A 17,092-nucleotide genomic window follows, 5' to 3' on the forward strand; every position below is an offset into this window, starting at 1 on the left:
TATTTTTTTAAATGTAAATTCAATTTAGTTGACATATGGTGTATTATTCGTTTAGTGATTCATCAGGTGCATAGAACACCCAGTGCCCATTACATCAAGTGCCCCCCTTAATGCCCATCACCCAGTTACCCCATCCCCCACCCACCTCCCCTCCAGCAACCCTCAGTTTGTTTCCTAGAGTTAAGAGTCTCTTATGGTTTGTCTCCCTGTTTTTACCTTATTTTATTTTTCCTTCCCTTCCCCTATGTTCATCTGTTTTGTTTCTTAAATTCCACATATGAGTAAAATCATATGGTCTTTGTCTTTCCCGGACTTATTTTGCTTAGCATAATACCCTCTAGTTCCATCCACATCATTGTAAATGGCAAGATTTCATTCTTTTTGATGGCTGAATACTATGGTGTGTGTGTGTGTGTGTGTGTGTGTGTGTGTGTGCGCACCACACGGTACCTTCTTATTCATGTCCTCACATTCGGAGTCAACAAGATGCCCCATTTCTGAGACCCATGAAGGTCTGCTGGATGCTCTGGGAGCCAGAGCTGCAGGCCAACTGCTCAGAATTTACACAAATACCGTACCTACAGAGAGGAAAACAAGTGGGCAGTCTTTTTATTTTTCTAGGAAAACTCATTTTCTATGAGTTTATTCTATTTTACTTGGGTGTAAACAATTCAAAACAAAAACGTCCACTGAAGCATGAAGCATCTAACTACCGAGAACAATGGGCTCCTTCCCCTCTTCTGTGTTCATCTCCACCCAGTGGCCTTCATTCTTTGAAAGCTTTTACTTTAGTGTCACATAAAACTCATCACCTAAGACTATGCACGTAACGTGTGAAGCTTCATCACTGAACTGTCATCACGCTACCTACCTTTTCTCAGGAGCGTTTGACACATTATAACATCTGAGCAACACGTTAAAATTCAAAGACTTACAGTACTTACATTTCTGATCGAATAAGAATTGATTTTTCTCCTCTGAATCCACTAAAAAAAATAAATTCACCTACACTTGACCAATCTGAGAACAAACATTGAATACAGCTTTTATAAATACAGTTTTATATTAATTTTATAGAACAGAACTGCAAAGACCAAAAATTATCTACACATGGCTTTCCTTCCAACTGGTAAGAAAACATGAAACAGCATGCAGCATTATTATTTTTTAAAAGATTTTATTTATTTATTCATAAGATATATATATAGAGAGAGAGAGAGAGAGAGAGGCAGAGGGAGAAGCAGGCTCCCTGCCGAGCAGGGAGCCTGACGTGGGACTCGATCCCAGGACCCTGGGATCATGACCTGAGCCGAAGGCAGAAGCTCAACCATCTGAGCCACCCAGGTGCCCAGCATGCAGCATTATTATTGTCATGTCTCAACTCTACTGAGACAAGGAAAAACACAAGGAGCAATTATTACACTCATGAACAAGGATCAGTGAAAAAAACTAACAAAATTTCTGGAGCGCCTGGGTGGCTCAGTCGGTTAAGGGTCTGCCTTCGGCTCAGGTCATGATTCCAGGGTCCTGGGATTGAGCCCGCGTTGGGCTCCCTGCTTGGCGGGGAGTCTGCTTCTCCCTCTCCCTCTGTGCTTGTTCTCTCGCTCTCTCTCTCAAATGAGTAAATAAAATCTTAGAATTTTTTCCTAAGATTTTATTTATTTATTTGTCAGAGAGACAGAGAGAGACAGAGAGAGAGACAGAGCACAAGCAGGGGCAGAGGCAGAGGGAGAAGTAGGCTCCCCGCTGAGCAAGGAACCCCATGGAGGACTCAATCCAGGACCCTGGGATCATGACCTGAGCCAAAGGCAGACACTTAACCGACTGAGCCACCGAGGCATCCCTAAAAAAATTTTTCTATTTATTCAGTCATTCAGTGAATTGCTCATTGAATACCTATCATAAGGCAGGTATAGGGCCAGGCCCTGGGAAGGTTTTAAGATGAACATGACATACTTCTTACCTTCAGATTTTAAAATGTTAGTTGGGGAGATAAGGTATTACTACCAAATATGGGAAAGGGAGTTATCATAAAAAGATACACAAGCCCCAGCTGGAGGGTTGTTTTAATACACTCTTCTGGTTATTGATAAAGATATGAAGGGCAAGAAGGGAGACAGAGATGGGTCAGAATGCAAGGATGGGAGCCAGAGGGCACGGAAACTGCAGGAACACCTGGTTCTGGGCTCAGGACAACTCGGGGCAACACAGCAGGTGTCTGTAGATTTCACTTGAATGCAGTGTCATCAACAGGACTCCACTAATCCCCAGTCTGCGTCTCTCTGACCTGCTATTAACTGCCTCCCTTTTCTTACTCATACTTTCTCTTCTCTTCTAACCTGGGCTCCAAGGTGGCCTGCCATGCTCACAGACCCTCTGTACCTCAGAACCACTCAGCTGAGAGTCTCACCTCTTCTGGGTTCTTAGCTTGATTCCACTAAAAGGAAGAGAGAGAAGAACGGATGGCTCCAGATTTTCTCTTCCAGCTGGGTCCCAGCCCTTGGCTGCACTGTGGACTGGTTACCCCTGAGCCGGGGGTCACATGATATAAGCCCCTTGGCCGCTGAGGTTGAAGGGCAAGGCACCTGCATGAATCACATCTCCAGGGAAGATGGAGACAAGACCTCCTGGAGGATGTGTCCTTAGCTGGTCTTGACGTTCAAGGAGGGCTTGAAGACAGATTGCAAGGTGGGGTGGGACACCCCAGATGGAAAACAGAAAAGGAAATTCAGTTAGGCTAGAATACTTTCTCCTTCAATATGTGAAGGAGAAGAGCCCAGAGAAGGGAGGCTGAGGCTGGATCACAAGGTGGGTGTGCGCTGTGGAAGGAGACTGGATTTTATTCTAGGGCATGGGGGAGGGGAGGGGGGGTGGGGGAGTGAAAGAACTAGAGCTCTGCTCCCAGAAGATTCCTCTAGCAGTTTAGTGCAAGGTGTACTGGAAAGGAGACACAAGAGGTGGGAAGTCTGGTCAATCTCACGCCCAGCGCCAATCCAAACTCAAAGACTAGAGGCAAGTACACCAGCTGGGGGCTGCTGCATGGTCTGAGGGGAGAGTGACCAGGGCCTGAATCAGGGCACAGGCCTGGCAATGCAAGTGGGCAACAGAAACAAGGCAAGTGTGTGCAAGCACGGGAACATCACATGAAATTACTCAGGGTATAAGGCCTGGGCCCTGGAACGCTATTTGACTCATAGAGCACAAGAAGGAGAGATGAGGGTCATGCACAACTGGTACACGGGGAGAAGGTGATGGCTTACTGAGGGCATATGACACGATGCGGAGATCCTTCAAGAAGCCCCTCAGAGTCACCAGGGGAGACAATGAGGTCTCAGGGTGGGCGGGCGACAGTGAGGGGCAGAGCGGGCAGTGACGAGGAGGTCTGGCAGGCATGGTGGGATAAAGTGTGGTTACAGCAATGGGCTCCGTAGGCTGCAATGTGAGCCCTTGTCACAAACAGCTTGCTAGGGTTGGTGCCACTCCCGGGGAGAGGGGGACTGAGAAGGGGTCACACACGTGGGTGCAGTGGAGGTCAAAGGTGCCTGGGAAGGAGAAGAGGACAGGTCTACAATGGGAACTGTGGGGACTAAGAAGTATGTGTGGAGGGGGCTGCTGCAGAAAACCTGCCCGCGGGAAACCATGTATACAAATACTGCAGTCTCCGCCCCTTCTTACCGACCCTCACCTCCCAGGTAACCGCACAGCCACTGAGACTCAGGGCCAGGGCGCTGTCCAGCACCGGGTGTAAGCATTTGGGATTTTATTCCAAGTACAGAGGAAAAGCTGCTGAAGAGCAGAAGCAAGGGGACTTGATCGCTGTAACTGGGTGAAGACTAGATTATAGGTTGGCGAGGGTGGGAACGAGACAGCCAATTAAAAACCTACTGCAACTCTCCAGGCCGGGGGGGTTGGGGGGGCGGGGGTAGTGTCTTGGATCCGAGTGGTGCAACGCAGATGGAGAGAAGCAGCCCTGCCAGGGAGCCAGCTGTGAGGACAGAAGGGTCAGGGATAGTTCCTAGGGTTTGTCTTGACCCCTGAGGTACCATGTTTGTACCGTCTACGGAGATGGAGAGTAAAACACAGCCAGAGTTCTGTGTGTATAAGTCAAGTCTGAGAGGCCTATTAGACAGCCAAGTGGAAATGACAAAGCAGCAGCTAGCTCTGGGCCTCCCTCTCAGGGAGTCCAGGCTGGAGGTGAGACTGGGAGTTCTCTCTGTCCGGGAAGCATTCAGGCATGGGTCCATGATATCTTCTAGGGAGAGTCCTGGAAAGAAGAAATGTAGGCCCCGGACAGTCACCGGAGTGTCCAGAGAAGTGACCAAGAGGAGAAAGAAAATCAAGGCATGATGTTACGGGAGTGAAGGGAGGAGAGTCTCGAGTCATCTCTGCAGGATGCTGTGGAGATGTCCAGGGAGATGCGGAGAGAAATGTTCTTGGGTTTGGCCACATGGGGCCTATAAGAGACTCCAACAAAGCAGTCGGTACGGAGCAATGAGGCAGGGGAGGGCTTGCAGTGTGCTGAACAGGGAAAGACAGTCGAGGAAGCAAGAAAGAAGGGCATGTAGACGTCACAGGGACCCAGGGCAGTGGCTAGAGCTAGGCATGGTTGCGCAAGCAACTGGCAGAGATGCACAACTGTAGTATTTGTCCACTCCAGTGTGGGAGAAAATGGTGGGGCGGGAGCAAGAGGGAACACTGAAGTCCCTGTGGAAGAGAAGAGATGGGGATGCAGAGCACAAACAGAGGGACTGGCGTGTACTTGGACAGGGACCCTCCTTCCAGCACAACAAGGAGCAGCGGGCGGGTGTGTGGACTTGCAGGTGGGCAAGTGAGGGTCCTCAGTTTCTCCGTGAAGTATGTAGCGACGTCATGAGCTGAGATCGAGGATGTGAGTGTGGGTGTACACACAGGAAGTCGGGAGATCGAGAAGAGGGTGTCAAAGTTGTCTTGGAGACTCAGAAAACAAATGACCGGGAAGGGCCCCTGTCTCGCAGGCTGATGCCCATTGGAGGCCTGTGGTCATGACCCAGCTGCACAACCAGTGGCTGCAATGTGAGGGTCCGTCCAGCCATGTGTGGCTGTGCTGGGGTGGCCATACGTGGCTCAGGTCAACCAGGCTCAGAAGTTACTGAGTCAGGCAAACGTGGCAGAGGGGGAGGGGAGCAACACCACTGGGGGGTGGGTACTGCAAGGGGACAATTCCAACGAAGGGCCATGGCACTTCGGCTGGGGAGGGAGGCAATCCTGTTGGCAAGGACATGGTGGGTCATGGCTCTGGAGCCCTCAGTGGTATGTAAGCTGTTGTCACAGGTAAGAGGAGGGAATGTGGTGGCTGAGCTTGGAGGTGGTGCATTTGCTGGAATGAGGAGGCCTAAGGCATGACTGCAGAAGTGGGTGGTCACTCACCCAGTGGGGGAGAGAAGCACCCCAGGAGTGGAACAGCAGCTGGGGGACCAGATGGGCATCGTCCGTAGGTATGCTAACGTCCCCAAGAAACAATTATAGGAGCATCGTGAGCCTGGGAACTAGGAGCTCATATCATGAGTCCAGGAGGAAAGTTGACCAAGACACTGGTGGTGAGTGTTCCAGTCAGCCTCCAAGGAGCCGCAAAGAGGCAAGTCATGGAAGCTCAGCCCCCACTTGAGAAGGCTGCAGGGAAGGCTGTGTGAGCTCACGGACATTTCAGACCAGGAAGGGGGGCGGTGCTCAGAGAAGAGGAGGAAGGGAGTTGCTGCAGCCGTATCTGTGCCCAGAGGACACAGGGTGAGGGAGGGCTGGGGCAGGCAGGGGTGGGGCGGGGTGGGGTGGGGCGGGCTCTCCTGGACAACGTCGTTTCTGGTCTGTATCCTGTAGCCTGGCTCGTCTCCATTTATAAAGGCCCACGGGCAGGTCCACACTGCAGAAGCCCAGCTGGCTTCTTGAGAACGTTCTACCAAAGATGTTCGTGGAGCAACATCTCGGGGAAAGAATGGTTAATTCAGAGAAAGCAGAAGAAAACTGGAAAAAGAATGAGAACAGCCAGCAAGAGAGGAGATGAGGACTAACTCTGAGGAAATGGTGGGGGAAGGGCCAGTTAAGAGGAACACTTAGAATGTTGTGTAACATATGGCAGGTGGTCAGTTTTTTACTTTTATTTTTATTTATTTATTTTTAAAAGACTTATTTATTTATTTGAGAGAGAGCGAGAGAGTGCGCACAAGCGGGGGGAGGGGCAGAAAGCGAGGGAGAAGCAGACTCCCCGCCAAGCAGGGAGCCCTACACGGGGCTCGATCCCAGCACCCTGGGAGCATGACCTGGGCCAAAGCAGACGCCCAACTGACTGAGCCACCCAGGTGCCCCGTGGTCAGTTTTTTTAAATAAAAAATCAAAACATTCGAGGCTGTGAAAGAAAACAATGGGTCCTAAGGCATATCTAAAAAGAAGATGCTGTGACATGTGGGTCGCACTCCCTGTTTAATTGCTTTGTGTCAGTCCCCCCACCACGTGGACACATGGCACAGCAACAACCCCGATCAGAAGCAGCAGAGTCCCGACCAGGCTGGGTCTGAGCTGCTTGCAGGCTGCATGGGCTCCTCTCCTCAGGAAATGAGAAGTCGGTCTCAAACTCCAAAGCCACAAGGAGTCTGGTCCAGGGGATTCGTCACCCTCATTTGCTATTTGAAGAGCTGCAGTCAGCTCTAAATTATACTCTGATTATCCTAACCTATGCCATGACATAAATGGGTGAGGACAGCCTATCTATCAAGGACATTCATTGCAACCATTCGACTCTTGCTATCATTTTCCACTGGGTTAAATTCTGATAAAGACCAAAATTCTGATAGAGATCATTTTGGTCTTTATCGGAATTTAGTCCAGTCGAAATGAGAGCAAGATACTAAAGATTCCTCTCTTAGTGAAGAACATGAGAAGGAAGTACAATCGTTCCCTCATTGCAAGAAAACCATTGTCACACTCCATGTTCACTGCAGCATTATTTAGAAGAGCCAAGACATGGACACACCTAAGTGTCCATCAATGGATAAACAGCTACAGAAAATGTGATCTACGATGGAATATTACTCAGCCATAAAAAAGAAGGAAATCCTGCCATTTGTGACAATATGGTTGAACCTGGAGGACATTAAGTTAAGTGAAATAAGCCAGACAGAGAAAGATAGGTACTACATGATCTCACTTACATGTGCAATCTGAAATAAACCGAACTCATAGAAACGGAACAGACTGGTGGTTGCCAGAGGTGGGGGGGGTGGGGAAAGTGGGTGAAGGGGCTCAAAAGGCACAAACTTCTAGTTATAACTAAGTCCTGGGGATATAATGTACAGCATGGTGACTACAGTTTAATACTGTATTGTATATTTGAAAGTTGCTAAGAGAGTAGGTCTTGAAAGTTCTCATCACAAGAAGAAAAATTTGTAGCTATGTGGGGTGAAGGATGTTAACTAGCCTTACTGTGGCAATCATTTTGCAATATACACATATATCCAATCATTATGTTGTAAGGCTAAAAGGAATACAATGTTACATGTTAATTATATGGCTGGGTGTTCACCTCTGCACGTTCCCCACAGCCACTCAACAAAAAAGGAATGAGTGAGTTCACTTCATTTGCAAATGGCACACGAATGTGGTTAGGTAGAGAATGATTCTTATCAAATGGTATTAAAATGAAGTAAATAAAAAATTAATCTGATGGAACATTAAAAGCTGGAAAGATCACTCTCTGGCCCATGATTTAGATGAAAAAAAGTGATCTCAGCACAAATACGTTTGACATAAGTATTATTCCCAATTCTAACCCCACCACCAGCTCAGAGAAATCCCTTAAGCTTTCTGTACTAGAGTCTCCACAAGAGAAATTAGGTGTGAGGTCACATTTATGCACATCACTGCATGTATGTCAGATGGGTTAAGAAAATGAGGGACAAGAGAGAGAAAAAGACCACACTTGAAAGTCTATGAACCTTCTCTCTCTCTTTTCTAAGGGGGGGTATTTTGTTTTGTTTTGTTAAAAAACACATACCATTAAATTTACCATCTTAATCATTTTTAAGTGTACAGTACAATAGTGTTACGTACATTATTGTGCAACAGATCTCTAGATCCTTTTTGTTGTACAAAACTGGAACTCTAACCCCTTGAATACTTATGAACCTTTGCTCATGAGGCTCAGGTGGGGTCCTGGGCTCTGAACCCACGAGGTAAATATCCTCAACTTTGGAGAAGAGAGAGATGTGGTATGGGCAGAGTGGTGGCGGTCCCTTCTTTTCTCTCACGCACTTAAAGGCTGGCCCTAAAGAAACAAGATCACAGCCAGTGGATAGTTTAACCAAAAATTCAAGTGTGTTTGCGCACTCACACGGACAACACACATTGTGTTCAGCTCTGGGTAAATTCATTGCCATCACCATCTGACAAGAAGCTGTCTCTTATAAGATCTTAGTAGACAGCAGACAGTAACAAAGTTACTGTCACTTCTCTTTTTCAATATTCAACATACCTTGGAATCCTGAGACTATTTGGACAACATCTTCATACACCATTAGAGTGGCGGATCGTTCTGGAAGCAGGCCCAGGCTCAGTGAAGAAAATACTGCAGAAACAAAAATGGACATAAGGGAATTCTGAAATTTAAATAAAAACGCGCACTCTAATTTTTGGGGCACACCGCATTCTTTGTATTGTCTGATTTCAAATCAATCAACAATACTGATTTTTAGTATTGTGACATAATAAAATATATAATATTATTTGGTGTCTGACCCTGGTTCCTGACACAGAGCGCCTAACTCCCTTGTAATTTCCTGGGTGTTAGGAGGATTTTTTTGTTCTAATGAGGCAACTCTGGGTGGGCTCCTGGATGGGGGCTGGTCACCAGAAAGCTGTAATTAGAAGCTTGGAACTTTCAGCCCCACCCCTCCACCTCCAGGGAGGGGAGAGGGGTGAGAGATTAAATTCATACATAATGAAACCTCCATGAATTCCATTTGCGCACTACATAATGAAACCTCCATGAAAATTCCAAAAGTACAGGGTTTGGGGAGTTTCCAGATTGGTGAATGCATCTACATGCCAGGGGGGTGGGACACCTCAACTCCCAGGGACAGAAGCTGCCGTGTTCAGGACCCTTCCAGACCTCGTCTGTGTATCTCTTCCTCTGGGGGTTCATCTGTATCCTTTATGATATCCCTTATAATAAGTTGGCAAATGTAAATAAATGTTTCCCTGAGTTCTTGAGCCATTATAGCAAATTACTGAACCTGAGAAAGGGTTGTAGGCACCCCTGATTTGGAGCCAGTTGCCCAAAGCACAGGTGGTGACATGCTAGGAGTTGTGTGTGAGTGGGGGGAGCAGTCTCATGGGACTGAGCCCTTCACCTGGGGGTCTGCGCTGACTCTGAGTAATGCTAGAATTGAACTGAACTGTAGGACACCCCATTGGTGTCCAGAGAGTTGGAGAACTGGTTGGTTTGAGAAAAAGCCCCATTCATTTGTGTCAGGAGTGTTGTGAGTAGAGAGAAAGGAAACATTTTTTGTTTAAGTCTGATTAGCAAGACCTTCTGGATGCTACGAGAATGCCGCAATCTCTCGTATAACAACTGCTCACGCTACAACAGTCAACTAGTTTTTATTTGCCTAGAAGTTTTTAGTAAAGTATCTGAGTCTCTTCACATTAGGAACATACTACACATTATATGAATGTAAAATATATAAAGTTAGATATTAATGTTAAAAAAAGACTTTAAAAACATGTGCTCAGGTTAACAAATGACACATGACAGAAGAACATGCCCCCGTATTCCGGAAACTAATAAGATGACAGCACTCGTGCTGTTTTTAAAATTCTTGCTTAAGTACCTAGACTTTCAACTAAAAAATTCACAAAGCCTGCATGTTTCTGGGGAGAACATGAATCAAAGAGAAAACAAATAAATGTATTATGGAAAAATAATACTCACTAAGTCACTGAACCCTTAGTAACATGTCAGACATTATTCTAAGTGCTTTAAATTCGGTGATTTATTTAAATCTCAAAACAACTCTATGGCGGCACCTGGGTGGCGCCGTTGGCTAAGCCTCCAACTCTTGGTTTTGGCCCAGGTCATGATCTCAGGGTCGTGGGATGGAGCCCCCCTGTTGGGCTCCGTGCTCAAGAGTCTGCTTGAGATTCTTTCTCTCCCTCTTTGTCCCTCCCTCTGCTCACGCATGTGCATGCACGCACGCACGCTCTCTCAAATAAGTAAATAAATCTTAAAAAAAATCCAACTCTATGAAATAGATATTATTAACTTGTCCATTTGACAGGTAAGGAAACAGGCTTATAGGTAAGGAATTAACTTGTGCAAGATCCCACAGCTGGTAAATACTGGAGCTAGGACTTAACTCTGGAGTCTGTTCTCAACTGCTATGCTACACAGACTCAAATTCAAAGACCCACTGGGCTTTATCCAGTCCAAGTTTAAAGATGAGGAAAGCAAGGTCTAGAGAGGTAAACTGACTTTCTGGGAAAATATCGGGGACCAGAAATATCAAGTGCTAAGAATATGTTAGCACTACTGGCTCTTAATAGTGCCCGGAGGGGACCCGTGAGCTGGCCTTGGACATGACCTCTCTTTTCATATCCCCTCTACAGTCAACTTATGGAGCTGCCATTATATACAAGGCCCAGTGCTCGAAGCATGGAACAGATCAGTGCTGGAGGCAATCTGGGCCTGCGAGGTTCTAATTACAAGGGGCCTGGGGCACACAACAAGTGGAAGGTGGTCATTGCCATGAGCAACATAAGAATGCACCTCGGTGCTGTGGAAATAATCTGGTGGTTCCTCAAAATGTATCACACACAGAGTTACCATCTGATCCAGCAATTCCACTTCTAGGTAGAGACCCAAGAGAACTGAGAATGTATATTCACACGATAACTTATAAATCAATGTTCATGGCAAAAAATGGAAACAACCCAATATCCACCAACCAATGAGCAGATAAACAGAATGAGGTCCATCCATACAATGGAACATCATTCATTCATAAAAAAGGAAAAAATACTGATTCAGGCTATAATACAGATGCACCATGAAAGCGCTATGCAAAGTAAAAGATGCCAGACACAGAAGGCCCCATATTACAGAATTCCATTTATCTGCAATGTTCAGAATAGGCCAACCACAGAGACAGAGAGGAGATCGGTGCTTGTCAGGGCCTGGGGGTCATGGGGGGTACAGAAAATATTCTGGGATTAGTTAGTGGTGATGGTTGTGTAATTTTGTGAACTGCACACTTCAAAATGGTGAACTTAATGGTATATGAATTACAATTTTAAATACAAAAACAAAAACAAAAAGAATAAGAAAAAAAAGAATTCATCTTAGGAGTTCAAAGTTGGGAGAAAAGTCACTTCAGGTTGGGGGAGGGAGGATCAGGGAATGCGTGTGAGCCAGGATTAAAGCAGGGAGACCTACCTTGGATAAATCCTTTGTAACCACTTCAAAGGGACACTTAACCTTCTTTAACAATGACCCCTTCACCCAACAGCACTGGGTCCCCAGTGGCCCAGAAGAAAGGGTCACTGTAGCGATGCTGCCTTCACGAACGCCCTGTCCCATCAGAGAGCTCACACACATCCCAAGTGGCACTTCCTGGGCCCTGAAAAGCTCTGTGCCGACCGCTGTGGGGGACTCTGAGCTCTGAAGTCACCTGTGATCAGTCTCTCGAGATTTGTGTGACCACCGCAGGGTGTTCTGTGAATATCTCTAACCGAAAACATTTGGTACTTCCATACATAAGGCGTCCGCTCTAGCAGACGTTCTAAAGCCTTATATCCTGGAGAGAAAAATGACCTCTCATGATGAGTGGGCTGAGAGGCACCACAGGAGCTTCCTGGAGCAGGAGGGAAGGGACTGAATGCCCCAGGGGGTGTGGGAGGGGGGCGCAGAGAGACCCCGGACCCCCATCACAGGGGGGATGCTGGCTGATGTCTGGAGGTTCTTGTCCTTCCGGGCAGATGTTTGTGTTTTGGTAAGTAGAGAGAAAGGAATGTCGAACTCCACCTGCGAGAGTCAGGAAGACTGCATGGAGCAGCGAACAGCCAGGCTGGGTATGGAACACCCAAGACAAACTCGCCCAGAGAGCATTGGTCAAGGAGTAACCGTGAGGACAAACAGAGCGGGCAACGTGTCAGCTTCATCAAGAGAACAACAAATTGTCCAGGCGTCTAGACCATGAGATATGTAAGGAAGAAAGGACTAGGGAAGGAGGGTCTAAACTTTATCCTGGGGACACTGAAGCCCTTCATGCAGACGTGTAACATAATTATATATATATATATATATATATATATATATATATATATATATATATATATATATATATATGTAGGTACATATTTTTAAGACACGGATGCTCACTGAATATAGAAGGTGGTTTGAAGGGGCAGATGGACCGAGCTGGAGGCGGCAGCAACAGGCCTGGTAGAGCGATAACTATGGAGATGGGCCTAATTAAGAGGTGGACTTACAGTCTTTCACTGATGGACTGCATTTTCCGTAAGTGAATTTGTTTTACCTGTTTGCCAAGGGTAAAGGGTACTCTCCTTATGCTGGGCATCCCCCTCTCCAATCTATACCTCCTTCCTTGAAAGGGCAAAACCAATACATTCTCCAGGAAGGACTGTCAAGGATGAAAAAAGAAATCCATTCCAAAATCTCTGAAGAATGCCAACAAAACCATGTGCGCACGTGTAGAGAAGAAAGCATTTTCTAGTTTCAAATTGTCACCACATTTTAGGAGAGGCTCCCAGCTTTTCTCTGTTCCTTGTCCAGTTATCTGCAGTACCAACAGTATTTTCTTGACCTCTAAAAGCAAGCATGGAAACAGTAGTTTACTCTGCCTTTCATAATAGGCAAGTCCAAGGTTTGGTCACCTTTTCTGTCAGATTCTAGTTAAGAGTACCTTGATTATATTAACGAGGCAAACAGAGAAAAATAATCAAAGACACGGGTGGATCCTTGAAAATTATTCAGTCTAATTAATTTAGTTTTAGAAATGAGAAATGTGGGCTTGGAAAGCCGTGATGGGCCCCCGTGTGGGGGGCAGCTGGGGGTGGGTGGGGCGAGAACCCAGGGGTCTTCATGCCTAGTCCCAAACCCTTCCAATTAAACCACATCGTTTCCATTTTTGACTCATTTAAGAAAATGGATATTATGGAAACGGTTGCTTTTTCTCAAATGATCATGTTTACAAAGTCAAAGCAAATGTAATTACAGTACACTGAACCCTCATTATTCGTGGATTCAGTGTTTGCGAATGCGCCTCCTTGCTAAAATTCATTTATGATCCCAGTCAATCCTCATGATGCTTTATATGTGCAAGTACAGAGCGGTCAAAAAATTGAGGCCCGGATGCACATATTCCCAGCTGAGGTCAAACAAGGCGACACTCTGCCTTTTCCTTTCAGCTCACATACTGTAAGTGCCAGGTTTTTCACATTCCTGTGCTTCTTTTTGGTGATTTCGCTGTTTCAAACAGCCCCCAGGCCCAGGGCTGCCATTCCTAACTGCAGGAAGGCTGGGAGGTGCTTATGGGAAAAATATATGTTAGATAAGCTTTGTTCAACCAGGAGTTACGGAGCTGTTGGCCATGAGTTCCATGTTCATGAACCAGCAGTATATTATTAAATCAAGTGTCTTTTTTTTTTTTTTTACAAGCTTTTTAAATTTATTTATTTGAGAGAGAGAGCACAAACAGGGGGAGGAACAGAGGGAGAGGGAGAAGCAGACTCCCCACTGAGCAGGGAGCCCAATGCAGGCTCGATCCCAGATCTCCCAGGACCCCGAGATCATGACCTGAGCCGAAGGCAGACGCTTAAATTGTTGAGCCACCCATGTGCCCCTGAATCATGTGTCTTTAAACACCCCAAAACACACATAAACCAAGGTGATGTATTGCTTGGCTGATGAAAATGTTATGACAGGAAGCTCCTAGGACCCTAACCCTGAATTTCCCCTGAAAGCCATGGCTCAGTATTGACTACCCCAGGGTGCATGGTGACTTTATAGAACATACTGATAGTTTGTGCAGGGGCTCTCCCAGCAAAGGTGGAGTTGTGGTGTCCAGCTACCATTTAAACTTCCCTGGGTTGTTTCCAGTGATTTCTCAGTGTGAAAAATGGAGGCGGTCAAACATTTTCTTCATATATAACCTAATAAAGATCATCTTCCTATTTTGTGGGCTTTCTGAGGATTCCGTCCCAGGTCTGCCCCCCCATGCTTTGGTGAGTTCATAGTTTTGAACCCAACAATGCTAATGAGTTCATGGTTCTTATCTCAACAATGCTAATGATCCCCAAACCACACTTCTACCTCCAAACCCCCTGAGCCTTCAAATCACTTCAAACTACAGGCTGAACACACTTGTGTCCCAGAGGCAGCTCAAAACCAGTGTCCCCTCCACTAAACTCATCATCAATGATGACCCCCAACACTCATTCCTGCCCTCCCATCCTCCACCTCCGCTAGCACCTGCATCCCCCTCTGCCTGAGCCCCGAGCCTGGGGAGAGGATGCACAGGGGAGTGGGGAAGCAGAAGGGGGCTTCTTTTAACCCACTGCATCAACTGAGTCAACTTTAGGGAACCATGAAGTGGTGGGTCTCTCAACCCTATTGACCATCTGTTCCATCTGCTCTGTCACCAGCTAGAAACCCGAGATTCAACTTACATTTCTTCTGTTTTGTCCTTTCCCTCAACGCTCTGTCACCTGTTCCCAGAGACATTCTGCATTTTGTCTGCTAAACATTTCTCATGGTTTATCCCCTTTTCTCTAAGATTTTTCCAGAAGATCTCCTCAGTTGTACCCATATCAAATCCACTTCCCATAGTTCACAAAGCAGTGGTCTCCAACTTTAGTGAATGCTTTTATCCATAAGTGGAGTGTGTGTGTGTGTGTGTGTGCGTGTGCGTGTGTGTTGTGGGGCGGGGGGGAGGTTCTTGGTAAATTGCAGACTTCTGGATCAATCCCCAGACTGAAAGGATGAGTCCTGGAATCTGTGTGTTTTTTACAAGCACCTCTTCTTTTTTTTTTTTTTTAAGATTTATTTATTTATTTGAGAGAGAGAGAGAGAGCATACAAACATGGCGGGGGGAGTGGGGGGTGCAGGGTGTAGGGACAGAGAGAGAAACTTTAGCAGACTTCCACAGTCAGTGCAGAGACTGATGCGGGCCTCGATCCGAGGACCCTGAGATCACGACCTGAGCCGAAACCAAGAGTCAGATGCTTAACCGACTGTGCCACCCAAGCGCCCCTTACAAGCACCTTCTAATGCTAATATCTATTCATCCTCCAGACTCCGCTCCCCTCCCACCTCCTCCAGGAAGCCTTTATTCCCTCACCTAGGCTGAACCTTCCTGCTCCAGCATTCCCTATGCATATATACGCATGAACATACCCATTAGATGGGAATGGCTTTGGTGGCTGACTACATAACTCCCGGACTAAGTTACAAACTCCCCAGGGACAAGCTCTGTGTCTCTAGATCTCTATTGTCAGTGGCTAGGGCAGCGCCTGGCGCATAATAGGTACTTAATAAATGTAAATAGAACTAAAGAGAATTTTGTGACTGAGGGTAGACGCCAGGGCTTTATGAGGCAGGTATAGCCACACTTGGCTCCCATGTGTCCCCAGAGGCAGCGGGGACCCTGACGGAGTGTGTCTAGTGGTGCAGTGGCACAGAGTTGAACACTGACATTGGTATTTTGCCAGCCACTGTGCTATTTATTGAGTCCCTACTGTGCTTTAGGCACTGAAAGGTCGTTTATATATGTTAACTGCTTTGCAATCAGAACAACTCTACCAGGTGGTATGAGCTCCATTCTACAGAGATTGGCAAGGAAGCTAGAGGGGCTCAAGCACAGACTGGGTGCCAGAACCAGGTCAGCCTGTTTCCAAACTCCACCCTGGCAGCGTCTCCCTCCAGCCCTCAGCCTCTCCTTGTCCCTAATCTTGGTGCTAACAGATAATGTGGTCCAGGTGCTAGCGGGAGCCAGAGGTGAGGGGACAGAAGGGGGGCCACGTCCAACTCCCCACCTACCCCATCCCTGAATCTGTGTCAGGCACCATGCTTGCCCCTGTGGGAGACCAGCGTTGTGAAGGGGTGAATGGTGACTTAATCCTGTGATTTATAGTAAGAAGTATGTATCTGGTCTTGGTCCTGTTTCTAGACCACAGCTCCTAAACCCATGGCATTTCCTAAGTGATAAGTGCCATAAAGGTGACTTGTATTACTCATAACATGTCTCTTTCAATGTGGGTTTAGCTAATGAGGCGGCTTTTGGAAAGCCCCTAGATGACCTAAGGGTGGTGGCTGGTTGGCAGGAGAACCAACCAAGTTGGAACTTTCAGCCTCACTCCCTTGACCATGGGGAGGGGAGAGGGGCTGGAGGTCCAGTCAATCACCAGTGGCCAATGAGTTCATCAGTCCTGATTATGTCGTGAAGCCTCCATACAAACCCAACAGGATGAGATTAGAGAGCTTCTGGGCAGCTGTACGCACGGAGGTGCTGGGAGGGTGGTATGCCCAGAGAAGGCGTGGAGGTGCGGTGCCCCTTCCAACACCCCTCGCCTATACGATCTCCTCCATCTGGCTGTTCCTTCAATACCTTTGTAATGAACCAGTGATCTAAAAAGTAAACTGTGTTCAAAACAAAAACCAAAAAAACCCACAGGCCCAAAATGGCGTCACTCAGGCCGAATCACCAAACTGGAACTTAATACCTCGCCTGACCCTAAATACAGTTTTAACTGGGTCAGTCAGGAATTTTTTTGATCAGCATCAATGAGGTAATCTGTCACATGGGCCCTCTCCACTCCCCCTCAAAAGATGAGGTGACCCACCTAGTAAGATCCCTGCCCTTCCCCATAAGGAAAAGTGACCTTGCCTGAAACAATCCTTTCTTTTCTTTTGCTAATAACTCCTCACCCAACCTTCCTTCCCATAAAATCTTCCCTTTTGTGCAACTCCTTGAAGCTCCCCTCTACTTCTGAGATGGATGCTGCCCGATTTACGAATCACTTAAATAAAGCCAAACAGACTTCAAATTTA

At 46.8% G+C, this 17,092-nt stretch overlaps 1 protein-coding gene across 2 annotated transcripts in view; it reads right to left on the minus strand.

Moving 5' to 3' along the window:
• The window catches only part of FAM171A1 (family with sequence similarity 171 member A1), a 124,599-nt gene that overhangs the window by 40,686 nt on the left and 66,821 nt on the right, over positions 1-17,092 (minus strand). For both annotated transcript variants that reach the window (XM_036097037.2, XM_036097038.2), the window contains exon 3: positions 8,501-8,593. In XM_036097037.2, the coding sequence (XP_035952930.2) occupies positions 8,501-8,593 (93 nt within the window). The remainder of the gene's footprint in view (positions 1-8,500; positions 8,594-17,092) is intronic.

This window comes from Halichoerus grypus, chromosome 6 (genome assembly GCF_964656455.1).
Source record: "Halichoerus grypus chromosome 6, mHalGry1.hap1.1, whole genome shotgun sequence".
Lineage (NCBI taxonomy): Eukaryota > Metazoa > Chordata > Mammalia > Carnivora > Phocidae > Halichoerus > Halichoerus grypus.